At 44.5% G+C, this 19,115-nt stretch overlaps 1 protein-coding gene across 2 annotated transcripts; it reads right to left on the bottom strand.

Moving 5' to 3' along the window:
* Positions 1 to 4,429: 4,429 nt before the first annotated feature.
* LOC105526761 (butyrophilin subfamily 3 member A3) lies at positions 4,430 to 17,277 on the bottom strand. 2 transcript variants are annotated; one of them, XM_011962874.1, is made up of 11 exons: positions 17,031 to 17,252; positions 14,332 to 14,391; positions 14,118 to 14,207; positions 13,513 to 13,860; positions 11,826 to 12,107; positions 9,369 to 9,569; positions 9,171 to 9,191; positions 9,050 to 9,076; positions 8,126 to 8,152; positions 7,697 to 7,723; positions 4,430 to 6,176 (listed from the first exon to the last, which is right to left on the bottom strand). In XM_011962874.1, exons 3-11 carry the CDS (start codon positions 14,200 to 14,202, stop codon positions 5,470 to 5,472), a joined length of 1,725 nt encoding a protein of 574 aa, XP_011818264.1. In that variant the 5' UTR covers positions 14,203 to 14,207; positions 14,332 to 14,391; positions 17,031 to 17,252; the 3' UTR covers positions 4,430 to 5,469. The 2 variants fall into 2 exon arrangements, with proteins under 2 accessions (XP_011818264.1, XP_011818265.1); XM_011962875.1 differs by lacking the exon at positions 9,171 to 9,191 and having other exon boundaries at positions 4,438 to 6,176; positions 14,118 to 14,136; positions 17,102 to 17,277.
* Between the last annotated feature and the right edge of the window lie 1,838 nt (positions 17,278 to 19,115).

The following is a 19,115-nucleotide window of genomic DNA, read 5'->3' as shown; positions in this document are numbered from 1 at the left end:
AGGATTGGCCGAGTGTGAGTGAACCAGCCAATGGTGTTGAGCCTTATTTCTCAGCAGTTACTAGGTAGAATACACGGACTCAAAAATTTCAAGCAGCAAATAACCTTCCGAGATTATCGGGCGTTTTTATTTCCTTTTTCTTTGTTCGAAAGCAAGACTCTCTCTCTCTCTCTCTTTAAGATTCCTTGGGGAGATTCCCTTGGGTTTGTCACCGAGGTTGGTGGCTTTGCTGGTGTCCGCGAGGAGAGGCCTCTCTATGCAGAGGGCAATTTTGCTGGGGAGGAAACATGAGGAGGAAAACATAAGCCACCTTCTTTCCAAAGCCAGAGGACTCTTGTTCAAGTCGCTGGCTTTGGAGGTTTGGCCTGGAGCACGGGAGGGCTTGGGGGAAGCAGGCATGGCTGGAGGGGGAGGGGTAGCAAAGGAAAGGAGACAGCAGTTGCAGTGGCTGTTATGAAGGCCTTGTCATTCATTCCAAAGCTATTGGATAAGAAGTGCTGAGAATCCTGAGTGAGGATCAAAAACCCTTTCCTTCAGGGAGGTGGCATTCTGGTGGCGGCAGAAGATGGAATTGAGCAAAACTTTCTAGTTGTCCTTCACCTTCTAGATAGTAGGTGGTCAGGTTGGGTCCAAGAGCCACACACAAACACACACAACAGCACACATACCATCCTCCCGTGAACATCATCCCTCTCCCAAAGGCTCCAATTTGTAATTGTAAAGATATCTTCCATAATAATCTTCCCGAGGCCCAGTTGTCAGTATTCCCCTCAAGTGTCTAAATGCTTAGTCTGGAGGCCTCCAATTCCCTTCTGATTCAATTCAAAACTGTGCAGTTAATATGCTAGCAGTGGCTCCACAGTGGCCTTGCATCACATTGCACTCCCTGTGGCCAGCACTCCCTTTCCCATGCCATGCCTTTCACTTGAATTGTTTGCTCCATCTCTGCCCCTTGTAATCCTGCCCAGGCTTCGTGACTACTTCCTCCAAAAATAATTCTGAATATTCCTGCCTGAAGTGTTCTCAACCCCTTCTGACACCTAAATCTTTTGCTGTTCCCATGTCCTGTCTTGTATTATTTTTACTCAGGTATGCACTATGTCTTTGCTGTGACGGAAGTACCTGCTTCTCAGGACAGACTTCTGCAGGATGTGATTCCTCTCACCTTACAGGGCCCAGCTCTAAGCTCTAAGCTCTGCTTTCAGCTGTTGTTCAATGCATGTGTGACATGCTCAGTGTAAGGTCATTCCCACCACATTATGGCCCAGTTCCTGGAGTCATTTGGTACCAGAGTGCGAGAGAGAGGTGCTAGTAGGATTAAGCCACTCTAGGTCAGGATTTCTAGGACTGGGAAGGAGGAACCAGTAGGTTCCTTCTGCAGAGAAAGCTCTTTGATGAGAATAAGCTAAAGAAAGCTCGGAGAACTGTTTTTTCCACTGAACTGACCCTTAAACTTTCTCTTTCTCATACAGTAGTCTCACACATCACCTCATGTTTCTGGATTATCATTCAAATAAGATTCTGGGTTGAGTGGCTCATGAGGGTAAATACATCAGTATTAGAACATTCCAAACAGGACTGGGCAGCTGTTGAGAAGAGGCAGAAGAGAAGGATGCAAGGGTCTAAGGGCATGGTCAGCCAGGATGAGATCTGACTTTATATTTTTTTATCTGAAGAAATAAGGCCCAAGGCTTTGAAGCAGCCCTTTTGCCAGAAGCATCCAGCTAAGCCAGGCCTCAGCCTCTGCCAAAGCTGATCTGAGCCAGAGGGAAACATGTGTGTTCTGAGAAGAAAGAGGATCAGTTGAAGATGGGGTAGCTTAGAAAGAAATCAAGTTCTAGTGGGGTGAGCCCGGTTAGATAGTAACAACCTAACCTAATAATGCTCTGTAGTGGGAGGGATAGAGACAGGAAGGGTTACCTCAGCAAGGTTCTTTATGGACCTGCCAACCCTGGAAGAACCAGGACACAGGGTGAGCACTGATTCCCTTTTGCTTTGCAATGAACTACCATCTTTGAAGGTAATGTGGGTGTGTCATCTCCAGCTATGGAGTACTCCCAGGGGAAGCCTAGACATCTTGGCACACAAAAAATCCATCCCTACTCTGCCCTGTTCAAATTCTAGATTCCTGACCCACAGAATCACTGAACATATTATAATAGTTGCATAAGCTTCTGAATATCAGGACTATAGCAATATTAATGAGCACATTTACCTTGCCTCAAAAGAAGAATTTTTTTTCAAAGAGAAGAAATGATACTGAGCTTCTAAAAGAACCAAACACAAGAAATTTGCCTAAATTCTTTCCATCTTGTAGCCTTCTCTCTGCTCATCGGCTTTGGTGTTCTCTGCAATCCACCACCGTTTAGTCCACACCATGAATGGAACAGTTCTTCCCACAGTTCCCATGCACATCTGCTACAGTTGTAACTGGTCACATGTCACTTGGTCCTCTGGCCTCGCCTGGGTCAGGTGTCCATCCCAGACCCAGTCCATGTGGTGAGGCTGCAGGGCCATGTGATATGGACATGTATTGGAAGAGAAGAGGGCACTAATGCTAAATGTGGTACAGGGAGGGCAGAGAGACCTTGAAAGGTATTCACTATATTCTCAGAGGCAGAGCCCTTAGAACAGGCGCTGTTGATGCCCCATCCCATATTCTCTTGGCCTATCACAGTTTGCCAATAGCTGAGGCACAGTTTCCTGGAAGGATGACAACCTCCCCACCTCCAGTGAGTACCTCCCTTCTCCTTTGCCTGTGAGCTTTATCACACCCGTGATAGTTGCTTTTCTGCAATTACATAGCCCAATCTTAAAGTGCATTAGAATTAACACTCCCAGGCCAACCTTCAACCAATTCAAGCAAAGGAGGATGGGAAGTGGAGATAAAGTCTCAGGCCCTGGAGTCCTTAGGAAGATTCTGTATAACACAGTTCATATGGTTTCTTACAGAGTCCTAAAAGGGATTGAGCCAAGTTATCCACATGGTAACTGACTCATGAGTGAACCCTTTATCCCATTTCTCATGTAAGTGGCTTTCTTTCATTTCTCAATTTATTTCTGCACTTGTGTTTCCTGGGATCACTTCCCAAATCAGTGTGGTGAGCTGAATAGTGCTCCCCCCACCCACCCTTGGAGCTATATCCACTATGAAAGTTATGAAAAGAATGTATAACACGGTAAAATGAATTTTACACAGAATTAAGGTTATGGACCTTAAAATAGAAAGATTATTCTAAATTGTCTGGGTGATCTCAGTTTAATCATAGGAGTCTTTAAAAGTAAAAGGCAGATTGAGCGCAGTGGCTCATGCCTATAATCCCAGCACTTTGGGAGACCAAGGTGGGTAGATTGCTTGAGCTCAGGGGTTTGAGACCAGCCTGGGCAACATGGCGAGACCCTGTCTCTACAAGAAAACACCCAGGCATAGTGATGTGGGCCTGTGGTCCCAGCTACTTGGGAAGCTAAGGTGAGTGAATTGCTTGAGCCCAGGGGACAAAGTATGTGGTGAGCTGAGATCACGCCACTGCACTTCAGTCTGGGTGACAGAGGGAGTCCTTGTCAAAGAAGAAGAAGAAAAAAAAAGGATGTAAAAAAAAAAAGGAGGAGGTAAAAAGAATCAGAGAGATATAATGGAGAAAAAGACCTAGGAGATGAGCCTCAATGCACTGTTGCTGCTTTGAAGATGGAGGAAGGGAGCTAGGAGCCAGAGCGTGGCAGCCTCTAGAAATGGGTAAAAACCAGGAAACAACTGGGACCTCAGTCCTATAAATGAAAGGATCTGATTCGGACAACAGTCTGAATAAGCAAGGAAATAGATTCTTCCTTAGAGACTCCAGAAAGGAATCCAGCCTGCGGACACCTTGATTCTAGCCTGGTGAGATCCCTGTGGGACTTCTCACCTACAGAACAGTGAGATAATACATTTGTGTTGCTTTAAGTTTATGAATTTCTGAGGCCAGGCGCAATGGCTCATGCCTGCAATCCCAGCACTTTGGGAGGCCGAGGTGGGTGGATCACGAGGTCAGGAGATCGAGACCATCCTGGCTAACACGATGAAACACTTTGGGAGGCCGAGGTGGGTGGATCACGAGGTCAGGAGATCGAGACCATCCTGGACAACATGGGGAAATCCTGTCTGTACTAAAAATACAACATGTTAGCTGGGTGTGGTTGCACGCACCTGTAGTCCCAGCTACTTGGGAGACTGAGGCAGGAGAATCAGTTGAACCTGGGAGGCAGAGGTTGCAGTGAGCTGAGATTGTGCCACTGTACTCCAGCCTGGGAGTAGAACAAAGAAAATACATCCAATAAGGGTTTTGTGAAAATGCTGCAGTGAGGTAAACTGAGACTGTGGTGAGTACAGTGGGTGTGCAGACTACTTTACTTTACTGTGCTGAGTAGACACCACAGTCTAGAAAAAGCCAAGTTGAGGAGTAAGCATTATTAACACTTTATTAAACAACTAGAACTTGACAACCACTTGCCAAGTAGAGGGGGTACAGTGGTGAGCATTAATAGTGATGACAATGAGGAGCAGTTTTCCCTAGCAGGCATCAGTTGAAAGGAATATGGGTTTAACATCCACCAATGATCAGGAGTGGACAGACCTATTTCCAGAAGACTGAGTCCATAGCGGGATTAAAAACATCCCTGTAATTCTTCTAGGTTCCTTGATCCAAATTTCCTATATCACAGAGAATCTTTAGGGTATTTGTTCTGCCTGGAAACCTTGACAGTAGGAAGGCTGGCTCTGGCTGCGCAATCACTTATCACATTTGTTGGGAGGGCACACATCTCTTCCACTTGATTTATCAAGTGTGGCCTATAGTCTCTTTCCAAGTCACATGTCATGTGGGTACTATGAGGTTATTCTCTCAACCAAGACACTCTGCAGAGCTAATCTAAGGAGTGTTGTGTCTAAGGCTCTGATAATCAGCTGGGAAGGAGTCAATAGGGGTGTCAACTCCACAACCACTTACAATGATCTCTACCCTGGAGCTGTTCTGGGAAGGAAACCGCAGGGCTACATGTGCGCTCTTCCCATGGAAAAAAATCAGGCTGGAAAAGAATGGGCAATTAGCCAGGGACTGAGGCTGAACATCTCCTAACTACACAAATTACCGTAGGAGTTATGTAAGTTACTTAACGTTGCCCTGCCTCAGCTTTCATACTTGCAAAATGAGACTACCCGATGGGGTGTTGTGACGTTCAAAGGAGTGACATCCACCAAAGTGTACAACACAGCACTCAGAACAGTTTAAATTATCTGTTAATAGTAGCTATTGCTGTTTAAATTCCAGCTGTATTGTTCACTAGTCATGTCTACTTTGTAAAGTTAATTCACCTTTCTGCACCCCAGTTTCCTTATTTGTATAAAGGAACAATAGGTGGTACCAAACTCAAACAACTGTCATATGGAATAATTGAATGAATATCAGTAAAGTGCTTCAGGGCGTGCCTGTAGCTTTATGGTTCTGATTGGTTGTTGTGGAGGGGGAGGCCGTCAACTCCAGGGTGGGCAGGGAGAAGCAGAGATGTTGCTTCAGCCTGAGGCTCCCCACTTTCATTAGCTAAACCCAGGGCTACTGGTGTCTCCAGGGAATGATCAGGCACTAGGTCAGGATCGGGGGAACTCTCTACTTGTTTTGGTGTTGGGCAAATGGTCAGGGCAGTGGGCTCCAAGGTCAAAATTCTGAATACAGGATACAGAGGCTCAGAGAAAGAGGTGTGCGGAAAGGTGTAGATATGAGATCCATCCGTAGCATTGTAGAATGAGATCTCTCCAGTCTCATAATCCAGGAAGATCCCCACTTTCCTAGGGGACTCAGGAAGTTTCAGACTGGTTCTGGGATCAGTGAGAGCCCGATACTTATTCCCATCAGTCAACCCCATGGTCCAGTATCCATTCTCTGGTGTCATTTTGACCCAACCTTTTTTCCTCTCCACGTTTTTACTACACACCCCAATATGCCACTCTTTTCTGTCCCCCACTTCCACTTCCCAGAAATGTCTCCCTGATGTGAAGTTTTCATGGCCAAGCACGCAGTAACGCCATTCAAATCTCTCAGGGTTGTCTGGAAGATCCCGCGGCTCTTCGGCACGCTGCACACTCCTCTGGTCCTCAGAAACAAGGAGGATGGCATTTGCCGTGTCTGGATCCAGAATCACATCCACTGCAGAGAGTTTGAGGAGGTGTCCATGGGGTCAGCCATTTTTCCTGGATTTCAGAGCCTCAGCATGCAAGGCCTGGACCATGCTGAGGAGGTCCTTACAGAACCTGGCGTCCCTAGCCTGCCCTGAATTTGGATGTCTCATCAGTGTCGTGGGAGAAAGCTCAAGGGGTCTTGTGTCCAGAGGGGAAATGAAAGTAAGGTCAGTATCTGCCTAATCCAATACCCTGATGCTGCCCCAGGAAGCAACACGGATCTTCTTGCTACATTTTTCTTGTTTCCCTCCCCACACTGACTCTGTCCCCTAATGCTTTATAATCAGAGGTTAATTTTCAATCTTCACTCGACCACTCATGAACTAAATGAGTTCCCCTTTTCTGCAGTCTATTTTTCCATACATCCAATTTATTTAATAAGGTGGAGCCTCATCTGAAGCATTTCCTCACCTGAAAAACGGGGATAAAAATATGAATCTCTAGCGTAGTATAGGGGAATCATTTATTCAGCCCACAGCAGGGTATGAAGGAAGCTCCTGATGTTCTAATAGCTGCAAGGCAGTCTCTGTGCTGGGCTCTGTGGGGGGCCCCAGATTCACCCTCCAACCTTCAGCTTTCTCCACCCTCTTCTGGGCCCCAGGAATCTGTACTCTAAGGACAGTGCCACTGGGCTCCCGTGTCCTCTGGTTTGCTGTTGAGTTTGGCCAATGGGGCCCTGACAGAAGATTGGAAGGAGAAAGAAAGAAGAGACACACCGTTTATTTTCCTGCTTCCTCCCTGCCAGCAGCAGCTGATGCTGTTCTAACAAGGCCTGATGAGTCTTCTCAGGAAGCCCTCTCTTTGCGCTACTTTTCTCTGGGTTCCAGTAACTGCCTCCCCTCCCTAGGAGTGGAGACAACTCCCCACTGTTGGGAACCATGGGGGCACTGCACTTTTCCTTGTTGCTTTCCCTTAACCCTCCTTTCTGCAAACCTTCTTCAACCACGCAGTGTGAACTCGTCATCTCTTTCTAACTAGGTTTTTAACCAATGGATATTTATTATTCCTTCAGTCTTCACCTCAACCCCAACAAAACACAGATTGTAATTTTCGTTTAAAAATGTGGAGGCCAAAGCTCAGAAGCATTAAATCCTTTGAGGTGACACAGGCGGTAGGTGGCATGAGAAGCCTAGGAAGGGCAAAGTTCTTTGGGCAGGCATCGCCTCCTCTCCTTGGCATTTCCACCCTCACTCTCCCTGCAGTATCACTCAGTGTGTGTCTCCTTCCCCTCAGCTCCACCCTTTATGTGTCATCCTTCCCAGGAAGGTCTGAGGAAGCCCAAGAGAGCAATTCTCTCTGGTTCCCTGGGCTCTCAGCAGGAAGGATCTTGGAGATGGGCCCACTTTTCAGATTGGGATTTAATGCTGTCTATCCCAAACTCTCTTAGTCAAGGGAAGTTTTCTTCCCCAAATCACAAGAGTTGGAGGAGGAAAAAGGCATAGGGTCCCTCAGGTTGTTGGTCCAGGGAACATACAGTCATTTACTCACCAGGCTTGAAGAGGGCCATTTTCCATTCTGAAAGGAGGGAGACACAGATAAGAAAAAGGTCAGTAGTTTTGTTTTTTCTCCACTCCATTCTCCTTTCACTACACGTTTTCTCTCCTTTTCTTCAGAGTCTCTTCCAGGGTTCATTCAGCCTCCCTCCTGTACAGGTCTGATGGATCAGAGGTGGTACCTTCTAAACAATGTCATGAGGGGTGCAGGCTGCATGGCTATGCTTTGCCTGGGCATGTGCAGGGTCAGGAGTCTCTCAGAGGCTCCAGAAAAGCAGAAGTCAACCCCCTACCATGCAAGATTGAGTCTATGGGCTAGAACTGGTTAATCCAACTGAGAACGTCAATGAGTCACAGCAGAGAAAAGGTTGAAAAGTTCATGGTACATGACCCGGCAAACCCAGAAAGCATCAGGCTCACTCACCATGATAGGCCAAAGACTTCTCTCCCCCTACAATGAAAGAAAGACAGAGATATCACGTGAACACTGCCTTTGCTCTGTTGGCCCCTTCCCCTCCCTTTCGCGTCCATCTAGTCTTTCTTTTTGATCATTCCACCCTTCCCTATGGTCTCACTCTGCATGCTGAATTCTCTCTTCACCTCTTCTTCTTAATATCCAATCTGGGAACACTGGTTGAATACTAGTGGCAAGGCAGTCATTGTAAGAGTTCCTTCCCAATGGAGCCCACCTAATCTATTTTGAATCTGTCTATACTCCTGTGCCTGGGCATAGGTGCCACCATGTCTATATGTGAATGTCTAAGAGTACAAGATCCATCCTTCTCAATCTGTATCATTTCCTACCTTGCTCTAAAAAGAATTTGGGAAATTTAATGCACAATTTCAGGGACTAGTTTTGAAAGCAGTTATGATAAATCTGTATGAACTAAGCCACTGTAGCTACTCCTCTTTATTAGACACACTTTACTCCCGCTCTCTTTTCTGGTTTTCTTATCTCTTAAATCTTCCCTTCTTGTTTTCCTTTCAACCTCCTCTAGATTATGGAAAACAATATGTAAGGTTCTGCCATAGAAAATGCACCTCATCCTTCTCTTCCCTCTCCCTTTTGAAGTGCACCCCTGGATATTCCTCAGTGCTTTATAGGGGATAAATGTCTGTGGCCCCTAGTACAAAGAGATTGAAGACCTCTTTTTCTTTTCTTAGAGAGAGAGAGAGAAGAGAGAGACTCCTTCTGGGTGGTTTCTCCAAAGACCCATACTTATTTTCTTTTCCTGAGTAAGGGGATCTAACCAGTTTTCAACCCTGGGCAAAGACTTATGGGCTGGAAAATTTCCAAGCAGAAGAGAGTCATAGATTCAAATTCAGAGAAAATGTCAGAGTCACTCACGAGCCATGTACTGGATTTTTCTCCACTCTGCAATGGAATGAACAGGGAAGGAACAGTTATCAAGGCACTCAAAGTGGGGATAAGAAGACATGCCTGGGTCTCTGGGGGAATGGGAACTTACTGAGTTCCTCCTGGAGCTTCTCTGGAAAATAAGCAAAAAAAGAGAGAGAGAGAGAGAGAGAAAAGAACAGTTATGGGTGAGGGGGATTTTGGGAAAATAAACCTTAAACATGATGCAGTGCCAGGACGGGTATGGGGGTGAGATCTTCAGGCTGGGCATGCAAGCCTGGGGCTTAGATTCTCTGTTCGCTTTGGATACCTCTTAGGCTTATTTCCTGCTTTGTTGCAGCATATGCAATTTCTTTCATCTCTCGCTCTCTTTCTGTCTCCCTGGACAGAGCAACTTTTTCCTTCTGTTGTCTCCACAAGAAGTAACTGGCTCCTGCGAGAAGCAGCAGTGAGATAGGCAGGGTCCCTGCCAGGGCTGCGATCCAGGGCTGGGCGTTCCTGAAGAAGGGGTCTGTGAAGGGGAGAGCTGTGAGTCATGGGCGCTGGTGCACTCAACCTCCCCAACCTTAGCGCCCCAAGCTTTAGCTGCTCAGCCCAGGTTGGGGTCATGGAATCTATCTCATGAGGTTAAATAAGTGCCCTCTCCTAAAGTCTCAGAGGACTGTAGAGAACACTTTGGTAAACCCTCACTACAAGCTACTACTGTTACTATCTTGAGATGTCTGCCTCTCATATGGAAATTAACTTGGGCAGAGTCATACTCATTTTTTTCTAAATATTTTTTCAACCAGTAACACATTTACATGGTTCAAAAATGACGTACACGTAGAGTCATGCAACTCTCCCATCTACCTAGTACTCCCTCCCTCCATCTATTAACTTCTCCTTGGTCCACTTAATATGATGCTTAGGGACATAAACTGTGGAGTCAGAGGGCATGGGTTTAAATGCTGGCTCCCCCATGTGACTAGCAGTGTGATGTTGGACTACTACATAACCTCTCTGTTTGTAGTGGCCTATTCTATAAAATGAGGGTAATGATAATACCCATCTCCTGAGGTTAGAAGAATTAAATTAATACTTATAAAGGGCTTGGCACAGTGGCTCATGCCTGTAATCCCAGCACTTTGTGAGGCCAAGGCAGGCAGACCACTTGAGGTCAGGAGTTCGAGACCAGCTTGGCCAACATGGTGAAAACCCATGTTTACTAAAATTACAAAAATTAGCTGGATGTAGTGGCATGTCTCTGTAATCCCAACTACTAGGGAGGCTGAGGCTGTAGAATTGCTTCAGCCCGGGAAGTGGAACTTGCGGTGAGTCAAGATTGTCCACAGCATTCCAGCCTGGGTGGCAGAGTGAGACTCTGTCCCTAAATAAGTAAATAAAGTGCCTGATGTACAGTGAGGGTTACAAAATCACTTGTTAAATTTTAAAAATGTAAATTAAATAACACAATCAAGAACTAGAAAAGTCCATTAAAATATGTTCCTATTTTTCCTCCTGTTTAAACTAAAAATAACATTCTATATACATCACTCTGCATCTCACTCTTCTGTGTAAAGTGTGTCTTGGAGATCTTTCCACATTAGTATAGAGAAAATTATCTCTTTTCTTTCACAACGGGGCAGTATTCTCTTGTATGGAAGTTCACCATCAGTTAGGATCTGTATAGCTTCTAACGTTATACAATCACAATCAAGAAACTTCTTACAGGCTAGGCTGGTGACTCTCACTTGTAATCCCAGCACCTTGGGAGGCTGAGACAGGCAGATCAATTGGGGTAGGGAGTTTGAAACCAGCTTGGCCAACATGGTGAAGCCACATCTCTAGCAAAAATATAAAAATTGGCCAGCTGTGGTGGTGCGTGCTTGTAATCCCAGCTACTGGGGAGGCTGAGACAGGAGGATCTCTTGAACTGAAGAGGAGGAGGTTGCAGTAAGCTGAGACTGCACCATTGCACTCCAGCCTGGGCAGAAGAGTGAGACTCCCTCTCCAAAAACAAACAAACAAACAAACAAACAATCAACAAACAAAAAAACCCCAGAAACCTTTTACATGGATCATCTCATACAAATGCAAGCGTATCCCAGAACTGGAATTTTGGATCAATAAATATATAGTTTGGATAGATTCCCCCATAGACCTTGTGCTAATGCACACCAAAAATACAAGTGACACGACCAAATGACTGAGAATCACTGCCTTCCTACATTCCTGCTATAGTCATGTGTTATCAAGCAAGGCAGTGTGGTTTTGATTTTTGCCAATATCATAAGTGAAAAATGATTTCCTATATGTTTCCCTAATGAGTGAGAATGAGCACCCTTTTGTGGGTTATTTCCTTTCCTGTGAATTAACAATTCTGGACCTTTGTTAACATTTTTTACTCAGTTTTCAAAACTTCTGTTTCAAAAAGATTAGCTCTTTCTCTATGAGTTTGTAAATATATATATGTTTTCCCATTTTGTCATTTGACTTTACATAAGGAGCTTATCTTAACGTTTCTTCCCAATTCCCACTGCCTGTCACACTTTCTGTTTCTGTTAGACAGGAAGTGATCAGTAAATGTTTGTGGCATGAACAGCTCTGTGGAGCGGGGAAGCTCCCCTGGAGCAGGGAGTGACCTCTAGGTCCCTGCTTTGAGCCTTACATGCAGTGCAGAGACCCAGGTTGACCGCAGAGACTCACACAGTACAGACTCACACGTTCCCCTTCATCAACTGCCACAGCTCAGCTCAGTAAAGCTGAGGCCAAGCAGGGTACTGACCTGTGATGGAAATGCTGGCTGTCTTTTCCAGGCCGAGGAGGGAATTTCTGATGATGCAGGATATACCCTTCCCAGAGCTGCCTCTCATGATCACAGATGCTGCTATTGCATATAGACCCACTCCATCTGCAACCACAGGTGCTTTCACAGCCGGGATGTCCTCTCCCTTGGTGTTGTTCCACTGTATTTGGGGTTGTGGGTACCAGCCAGTGGACCTGCACTCCAGATGGATCCCTCCATCCTCATAACCCTTCACTTCAATGTGAAGATCAGAACCCAATGCTGTGGAAGGTTAAATTGACCTAAATTCTTGAGAACTCCTGTATCAGGGAGGGTCTCGATAGGAATCAATGGCAGACTCATATTTGATAATTCTAGAAAGATTTCATTCAGGAGTTATTTACACAAGTGTGGTCATGATGAGAAGAAAACTAAATGGGCTAGTGCAGTATCCCAGGGTCAGTAAGGTGGGGCTATTCCCACCCCCCCCTCAATTACCAGAGGGAGGAGGAGAGGGATCTGTTCTGGAGACATAGAAGAAGAGATTGATGCATTGAGGACATTCCTGAGTTGACCTGTGACCTTCAGCAAGGCAATGCAGTCATCCTGAGGGTATCTTGCAGTCAGGAAGCCAGGGAATAAGCACCTAGACCTTTCCCTTTTCTCTTCCTCCTACCATTGTCTTCTATAGCTCCCCTTAAACCAAACCCAACCAGAAGCCATGAGGCAAGGGATTGCACTGAGAAAGAAAAAAGGCATCCCAGACATTTGGAACCTGACACCAGGTCTTGGTATCCTCCTGTCGAACATGAACAATTTCACAGAACAAAAACAATAGTACTTTATCACTGTGACAGATCATGGGAAATACAAGACCACCCCACATCATGTGTGAGTGCAGAGAAAAACATGAACATTGTACCACAACAATGACCAAACATCCCCCATCGGCAATGAGGAATTGCTGCCTCTTCATCAATTACAGCTTTAGTTTCACCCTAGTCTCCTTCCTCCTGGATAAGCTTGATTAAGGCTCCCACTCGTAGAATTCGTCTCCCGACACCTTCCTGACAGTATCTCATCCAGAGCAGAGTGCTAAGTCTATAAACCATCCCCCAAATCCCCTAACACAAGCCCACATTGTATAATAAGTCTGCTCTAAAACTTCCTTACTGAGATACTGCCACAGCTCCCCATGATGTGTGTTCTTCCTCACTGCAACAAGTAAGAAACATGCCTCATTCTACTACAAAAACGTTTCTGGGAGTCACTGATTGGAAAACACTGGCAGCAGATACAGTCACTATTCCACCTCCCAGGGCCCATGGTAGTGTGCACTTGGAGACACAACAGAAGCCGTCTGTTACACAACTAAACCAAAATGACTGTGTACCAGCCACTGAAGAGATGATTTCTAATGCTTCCTATCCTTCATCCTTCATTTCCCTTATATCTCTGTTCTCCAGGGGGAGGGAGTTGTTTACTTGAGCATGTATGGTATAGCACGAATTTTTTCTAAAGAAGGAGTGTGTCTTTCTTAAGGGCCTCAGAGAGGCTAAGTTGGAAGGCAGTGCAGGCAATTGCTAGTGAGCAGCCAGGAGTGTCTGCAGTGCTTTTGGAAGAGGGACTCTGAATCTGCTCAAGATCCTACAGAGAAATGTTCTCAGAACCAAACCTGGAGGCTCACCTGCAACCTTCAGCTCCACCAGAGCTTTTTCATAGAAGTCACCATCTTGGAAATAACACAAGTACTTTCCACTGTCAGAGGCTGTGATGTTGTGTATTCGGAGAGCAGCCTTCCCTGCAGTGATGTCATCCCGTAGAATCGAAGTTCTCCCACGATACGGTGCACTCTGCCTGTCTTCCACTTCCTTTCCATCTGCATACACGTTCACCACCTGCCTTAGGCTGGAACTCACCCACCTCAGCTCCATGGTCTCTGCACTCATTGTCGGGAACAGGTGACAGGGCAGATCAACGTCTTCACCTACCATGGCCAGGATGGGCCCATGGGGTCCAAGCACAGCAAACTGAGCTGCTGGCACAGAGGGAGGTTCTGTCAGAGGGTGTTGGAGTTGGGGTGAGGAGAGGAAGGGTGCTTCTCAGACAGGGAAGGTGAGATGCAGAGAACCTTGAGAGAAACCAATCCTGACAGAAGCACCCTTTGTCTCTTTGTGACAGGTGATCCTTCAGGTTGGAATGGACTTCAGGTATAGGAAGGAGTAAAAAGTTCTATGAGGACATTCATAGGTAATTGTCTGCTTCAGAAACAGGCATTGAGTCATTCCCTACCTGAGCAAGGAGTAAGCAGCTGGACCAAGAGGAGGCAAACACGAAAGCTGAGCAGAAGAAAGGCCAGGGAACTTGCCATTTTCATCCGTGCTGCATATCAGGAGACACCAGAAGGTGAGAGGCAGACACAATGGCCCAGAAGAAGCTTTAGGATTCCACATGGAAACGTCCACTTCCCCAGGGGCAACTCAAGTATGGTGACCAAAGATCTTACCTCTGCCAGAAAGGTCTGTCCTCAGTGTCTTTACCTTTGAGTTCCAACATGGAAAATTACCTGTAAAACCATGTCTATGTATAATGCACATGTTATTCAATCAAGAAATCCTTGACTGTACTGCTTGAAAATATTCAGAATCCTATCACTTCCCCAAACTTCCCCTACCATTTCCAACCCTCCACCATCCTGCTCTGTTTCATGCAGGACCCTCTTTACTGGGCTCCCTGGTTCCACTGGGATCCACCACTGTGGGTGTCCACCACTGCGGACTCCTCAAAGCCCCAACTCTTGGCCATCACCATGGTCAAGTCATGGCCCAGTGGACTCCTGGTGGGATTCAGGAAGACTGCCTGGTGGGGGCTCTGGAATCAGTCAGGGGCTGAACCCACCACATTTAATCCAAGGCTAGTGATCAGAGAGCTGCAAATTAAGACCAGGACTTACTCATCTTTTCTTTCTTCCCTTCATAAAGTCATTCAACAAATATTTACTGAGCACCCACAGTGGGTGAGGCCTACTATATTAGTGTTAAGGACATAAAGAAGGTAAGCAATAGGTAAAGGCTCTAAGATTCACAAGCTGCGTGATCTTGTTCATGGGACAAAACCACTGGAACTTTATTTATTCATACAATATCATGAAGTATGAAATTTAGAAAGTGCACAATTGGTCCCGCAATTCCACTTTCTGATGTCTAGTCCAGCAAAGTATTTGCATGGGTGCAGAGAGAAGCCTCTGTGAGAATGACACTGCAGCACTATTTTTAAAGTATAAAAGTGGTAACTAATTGAACCATCCACTCAACAGGAGACTGCTTAGAGGAATGACAGCTCATCCCTCAGAGGGAATTCAATGTAGCAGGTAAAAAGAGTTGATTTATTGTCATGAACCTAGGTAATGGTGATACACTAAGCGGTCAAAAAGCACATTGCAGAACTATACTAATGATTCGATTGAAAAACAAAAGCTAAGCTCTACATTTCTGCATATTTATAGATGTAAACGCCTGCAAAAGTCTAAAAAGATGCATGCTAAACTGAAGATCGGAGGTTAAGTGAGTGAAAGATCATTTTGGCCTTTTGCTCCCTTTACTTTTAAAATATTGAAATGCTTTAAATTTAAAATTTTTCGTGTATTACTTAACAGTAATTATTATGAGTGATAACACTGGCTGGAACATATTAGCTGCTCAGTAAATACTAACTTCTCAACAGCTTTTTCCAAAGCAAAGGAGCATGAGGTCTGCAGCCATAACACCCGCTGCTGTGGCCACCTGAGTCTGGGAATGGCCTCTGAAAACAAGGTCTGCAGACAGACGTGGGGAGGGATGAAGAGGAAGCACTAGAACAGAGGTCTGTGCAGCTGGCCATCCTCCACCCCTACCTGCATCTTGCACCCACCCAGACTAAACATTGTGTTTCATATCTTCTGTTCCTCAAAACTGCTCTTTATGTTGCTACAGAAAGGGTATCAGTTTTATTATCATTGGTTTCAAAGTTAACAATTTCTCCGCTCTGCTTAAAGTGAGACATATGTTTTCATCCTTTTTAAAGGATGTTTATATTTTTCTTCCTGATTATGGTCAATATTGCAAATGAAGGAAAGCATAAAGGAATAAAAGTTTAAGTAGTGACTCATGCCTGTCATCTTTGCAATTTGGATGGTCAAGGTGGGAGGATTCCTTGAGCCCAGGAGTTTAAGACCAGCCTGGGTAACATAATGAGACCCCCATTTCTACAAATTAATCAATAAAATTAAAAATCTGTAGTGGTAATCATATACTTTGGTAGTAGAAACATAAATACTTCTTGAAGCATTTTGGTCATATATACAGCAAGCTTCTTTAAAAAGTTACATGCTCTACCAAGGAAACGCTATTAAAAAAAAAGAAGTTGTATGTTTTACCGAAAAGTTCCACTTACAGGAATTATTGTTGAAGGAAAAAAAAAGCCAGAAATTAAGACAAAAATTTATGTCTGAGGCTGTTAAATATAACAAAATCTACAGTAGCCAAATGTAGATAATTGAAATAGCCAAAATTAAGAAAGTTTTAAAAAATAATTATATATTCATACCATGAAATAGATTGTGTCCATTGAAACACATATATTGGGTTATGAGGAAATGTTTAATGGTAGAAAAAACAGATACTGTACCTAAATCATATAAAACAGGGTTTAATGTATGGATCTAATGATGTTAAAATGATAAATAATTGCCGTTCATTAAAAACATGATTCCTAAAGGCTGCATGGGAATCTCTTTTATGATTGAACCATGTATTGTTTGTCTATCCCCCACCTGTTGTATGTGTATGCTGGTTCAGATTTTTCTATATTTTAAATATTTCTATAATGAACACGTTTACATATGAATCTATAAGGCACATCTCTTTCTAGAATCTCTTAGAATAGACGGCTTGAGTTGGCCAAAACAGATTTTAAAGACTTTTTGCTCTCTTCTTACCACAATACATTCTTAAGAACATGCAGTTGGAATATTTCTTCATTTATGTTGTCTCCCTTTCCTTCCACCAAATCCCAACATCTGCAGGTCTTTATTCTTTGCACTACTTGCCTCTTCCCCATGTGCCCACATGTGTGCGTGGTTGCCCATGTGCATGCGCACACACACACACACACACAGGCACCTCACCCCTTTCTCAGGGTGAGTACTCTTCCTGCATGCCCACTCACCACTCTCAACGATTCAGCCCCTGTCCTCCCAGGTATTGTAACCCAGGCTCTAATCAATATCCCCCACTTACTTCTTAGTATTCCCCTCTGAAAATCACAGCCCACTGAAGAAAGGCGGTTAATAGTTCTCCATTCTTTCTATTATGGTTGAATCTCCATCTGGAAGAAAGGAAAAAGAAAGCAGAAGCTGTCTGGTCATCCTGAGGAATAATAACAATCTCTCTTTGGAAGAATTAGTTTTTTGATTGGCTCAGAGGTGGTGTTTCTCATCAGTTGCTGGGCAGAAACCACTGAGGAAGGTTGAAATGAAAACTGAAAGTACACTGAATTGTACACGTTGAAGAAAAATTCCAGCCCTACCTCCCTTAGTATTTCTGTTTCTGTGTTTATTTATTTGAATCATTCTTGCATGTACATGTATATAAGCATTTCTACGTATTTACTTAAGTCTTTTATCATAGTAGAAATATCAGCAGAACAAAATGAGAAAAGATTATAATGTGGTGAAGACAGAAAGATGTGCACTAATTAAAATGCTACTGTGGCAGTTTGTTAACATTTGCTTGCATGAATATGGGACATGAAGGAGGAGGAGATTTTACTATAGAGTCAAATAAATGTATACACGGAAAGAAAACCAGACACAGTGCACATTTTTAAGCACCTCCAGCATCCAGGCTTAGGATCTGTTATCAAATAATATAATTTTTCTGGTTTCCAGAGGCAGTGCTGCTTGTCATGTTTTACCTTTTTCAGCAAATTTTTAGTGTGGGTGTTTCTGAGCATCTTCATTCACCCTCAGCTCCTGGTTTGTGCTATATTTATTTTCCTGTGTATTTATTTCTCATGCTGCCAGTGGAGTACATATTATCTGAAGCTGGACTCTAGATAGACTGCGAATACTGTCTCTGTAAGAGGTCTGTGAGACAAGCTGGTTCTTCCTGTGGCCTAGGACCTCAAAACACACTTTTGGGATTTGCAAGTCAGTGATCAAAACTCCTAAGATTAAGATATGACTGGGGTTGGTGAAATTTGATTATATTGTAACAGTTTGAATTTAGGCTGTGTAGTATCTGGTTGAGATGGCTGGTCGCCTCTGCATCATGCAGTCCCCCTTTCTTCTTGGTGATAAGGCCTAATTTTCTTGGGTAGTACAATAGGCTCTGCTGTCTCATAGATACCAGAAAGCAAGGGACTAAGTTGGAATCAATAGTTTGTAGGTGAAAGTCGTGGGCTTGTGCTTCTCCCAGAGAATGCTTAGTCTGGAGGCCTCCAATTCCCTTCTGATTCAATTCAAACTTTGCAGTTAATACGCCAATAATGCCTACACAGTGGCCTTGCATCACAACGTTGCACTCCCTGTGGCCAGCCCTCCCTTTCCCATGCCATGCCTTTCACTTGAATTGTTTGCTTCATCTCTGCCCCTTAAAATTCTCCCCAGCCTTCGTGCCTACTTCCTCCAAGAATGACTCTGAATGTTTCTGCTTAAAGTGTTCTCAGCCTCTTGTGACACCCAAATCTTTTGCTGTTCCCATGTCCTGTCTTCTATTATTGTTATTCAGGTATCCACTGTACCTTTGCTGTGGCTACAATACCTGCTTCTCTGGACAGATTTCTGCAGGATGTGATTCTTCTCTCCTTATAGGACTCAGCCTTAGCTCTGCACTCAGCTGATATTCAATGCATGAGTGACATGCTCAAGGTAAAGTCATTCCCACCATAGTATGGCCCAGTTCCTGGAATCATTCGGCACCAGAGTGTGAGAGAGAGATGGCAGCAGGATTAAGCCACTCTAAGTTAGAAGTTCAAGGACCAGGAAGGAGGACCCAGTAGGATTCTTCTGTAGAGAAAGCTCTTTGATGAGAATAAGCTAAAGCAAATCCTGAGAAGTGCTTTTTCTTTTGGACTAACCCTTAAACTGTCTCTTTCTGAAACAGCAGCCTCACCTATCACTTGGTGCTTCTGGAGTATAATTAAAATTAGATTCTAGGTTGAGTGGCTAATGAGGATAAAATCATAGTAAGTATTGGATCATTCCAGCCAAGCCTGGGCAGTTCTTTGGAACAAACAGAAGAGGTGGCTGTA

Source organism: Colobus angolensis, unplaced genomic scaffold, assembly GCF_000951035.1.
Source record: "Colobus angolensis palliatus isolate OR3802 unplaced genomic scaffold, Cang.pa_1.0 Scaffold6, whole genome shotgun sequence".
Classification (NCBI taxonomy): Eukaryota; Metazoa; Chordata; class Mammalia; order Primates; family Cercopithecidae; genus Colobus; species Colobus angolensis.
The sequence above is the reverse complement of the archived record's forward strand: the minus strand, read 5'-3'. Positions and strand labels throughout refer to the sequence as shown.

Coding starts and splice junctions, on each gene's coding strand:
- LOC105526761 (XM_011962874.1), bottom strand. CDS start 14,202: ATGAAAATGGCAAGTTCCCTGGCCTTTCTTCTGCTCAGCTTTCGTGTT. Junction 9,077..9,170: donor GAAGCTCCAGGAGGAACTCA/GTAAGTTCCCAT, acceptor ATTCCATTGCAG/AGTGGAGAAAAATCCAGTAC. Junction 6,177..7,696: donor AATGGCCCTCTTCAAGCCTG/GTGAGTAAATGA, acceptor AACTCTCTGCAG/TGGATGTGATTCTGGATCCA.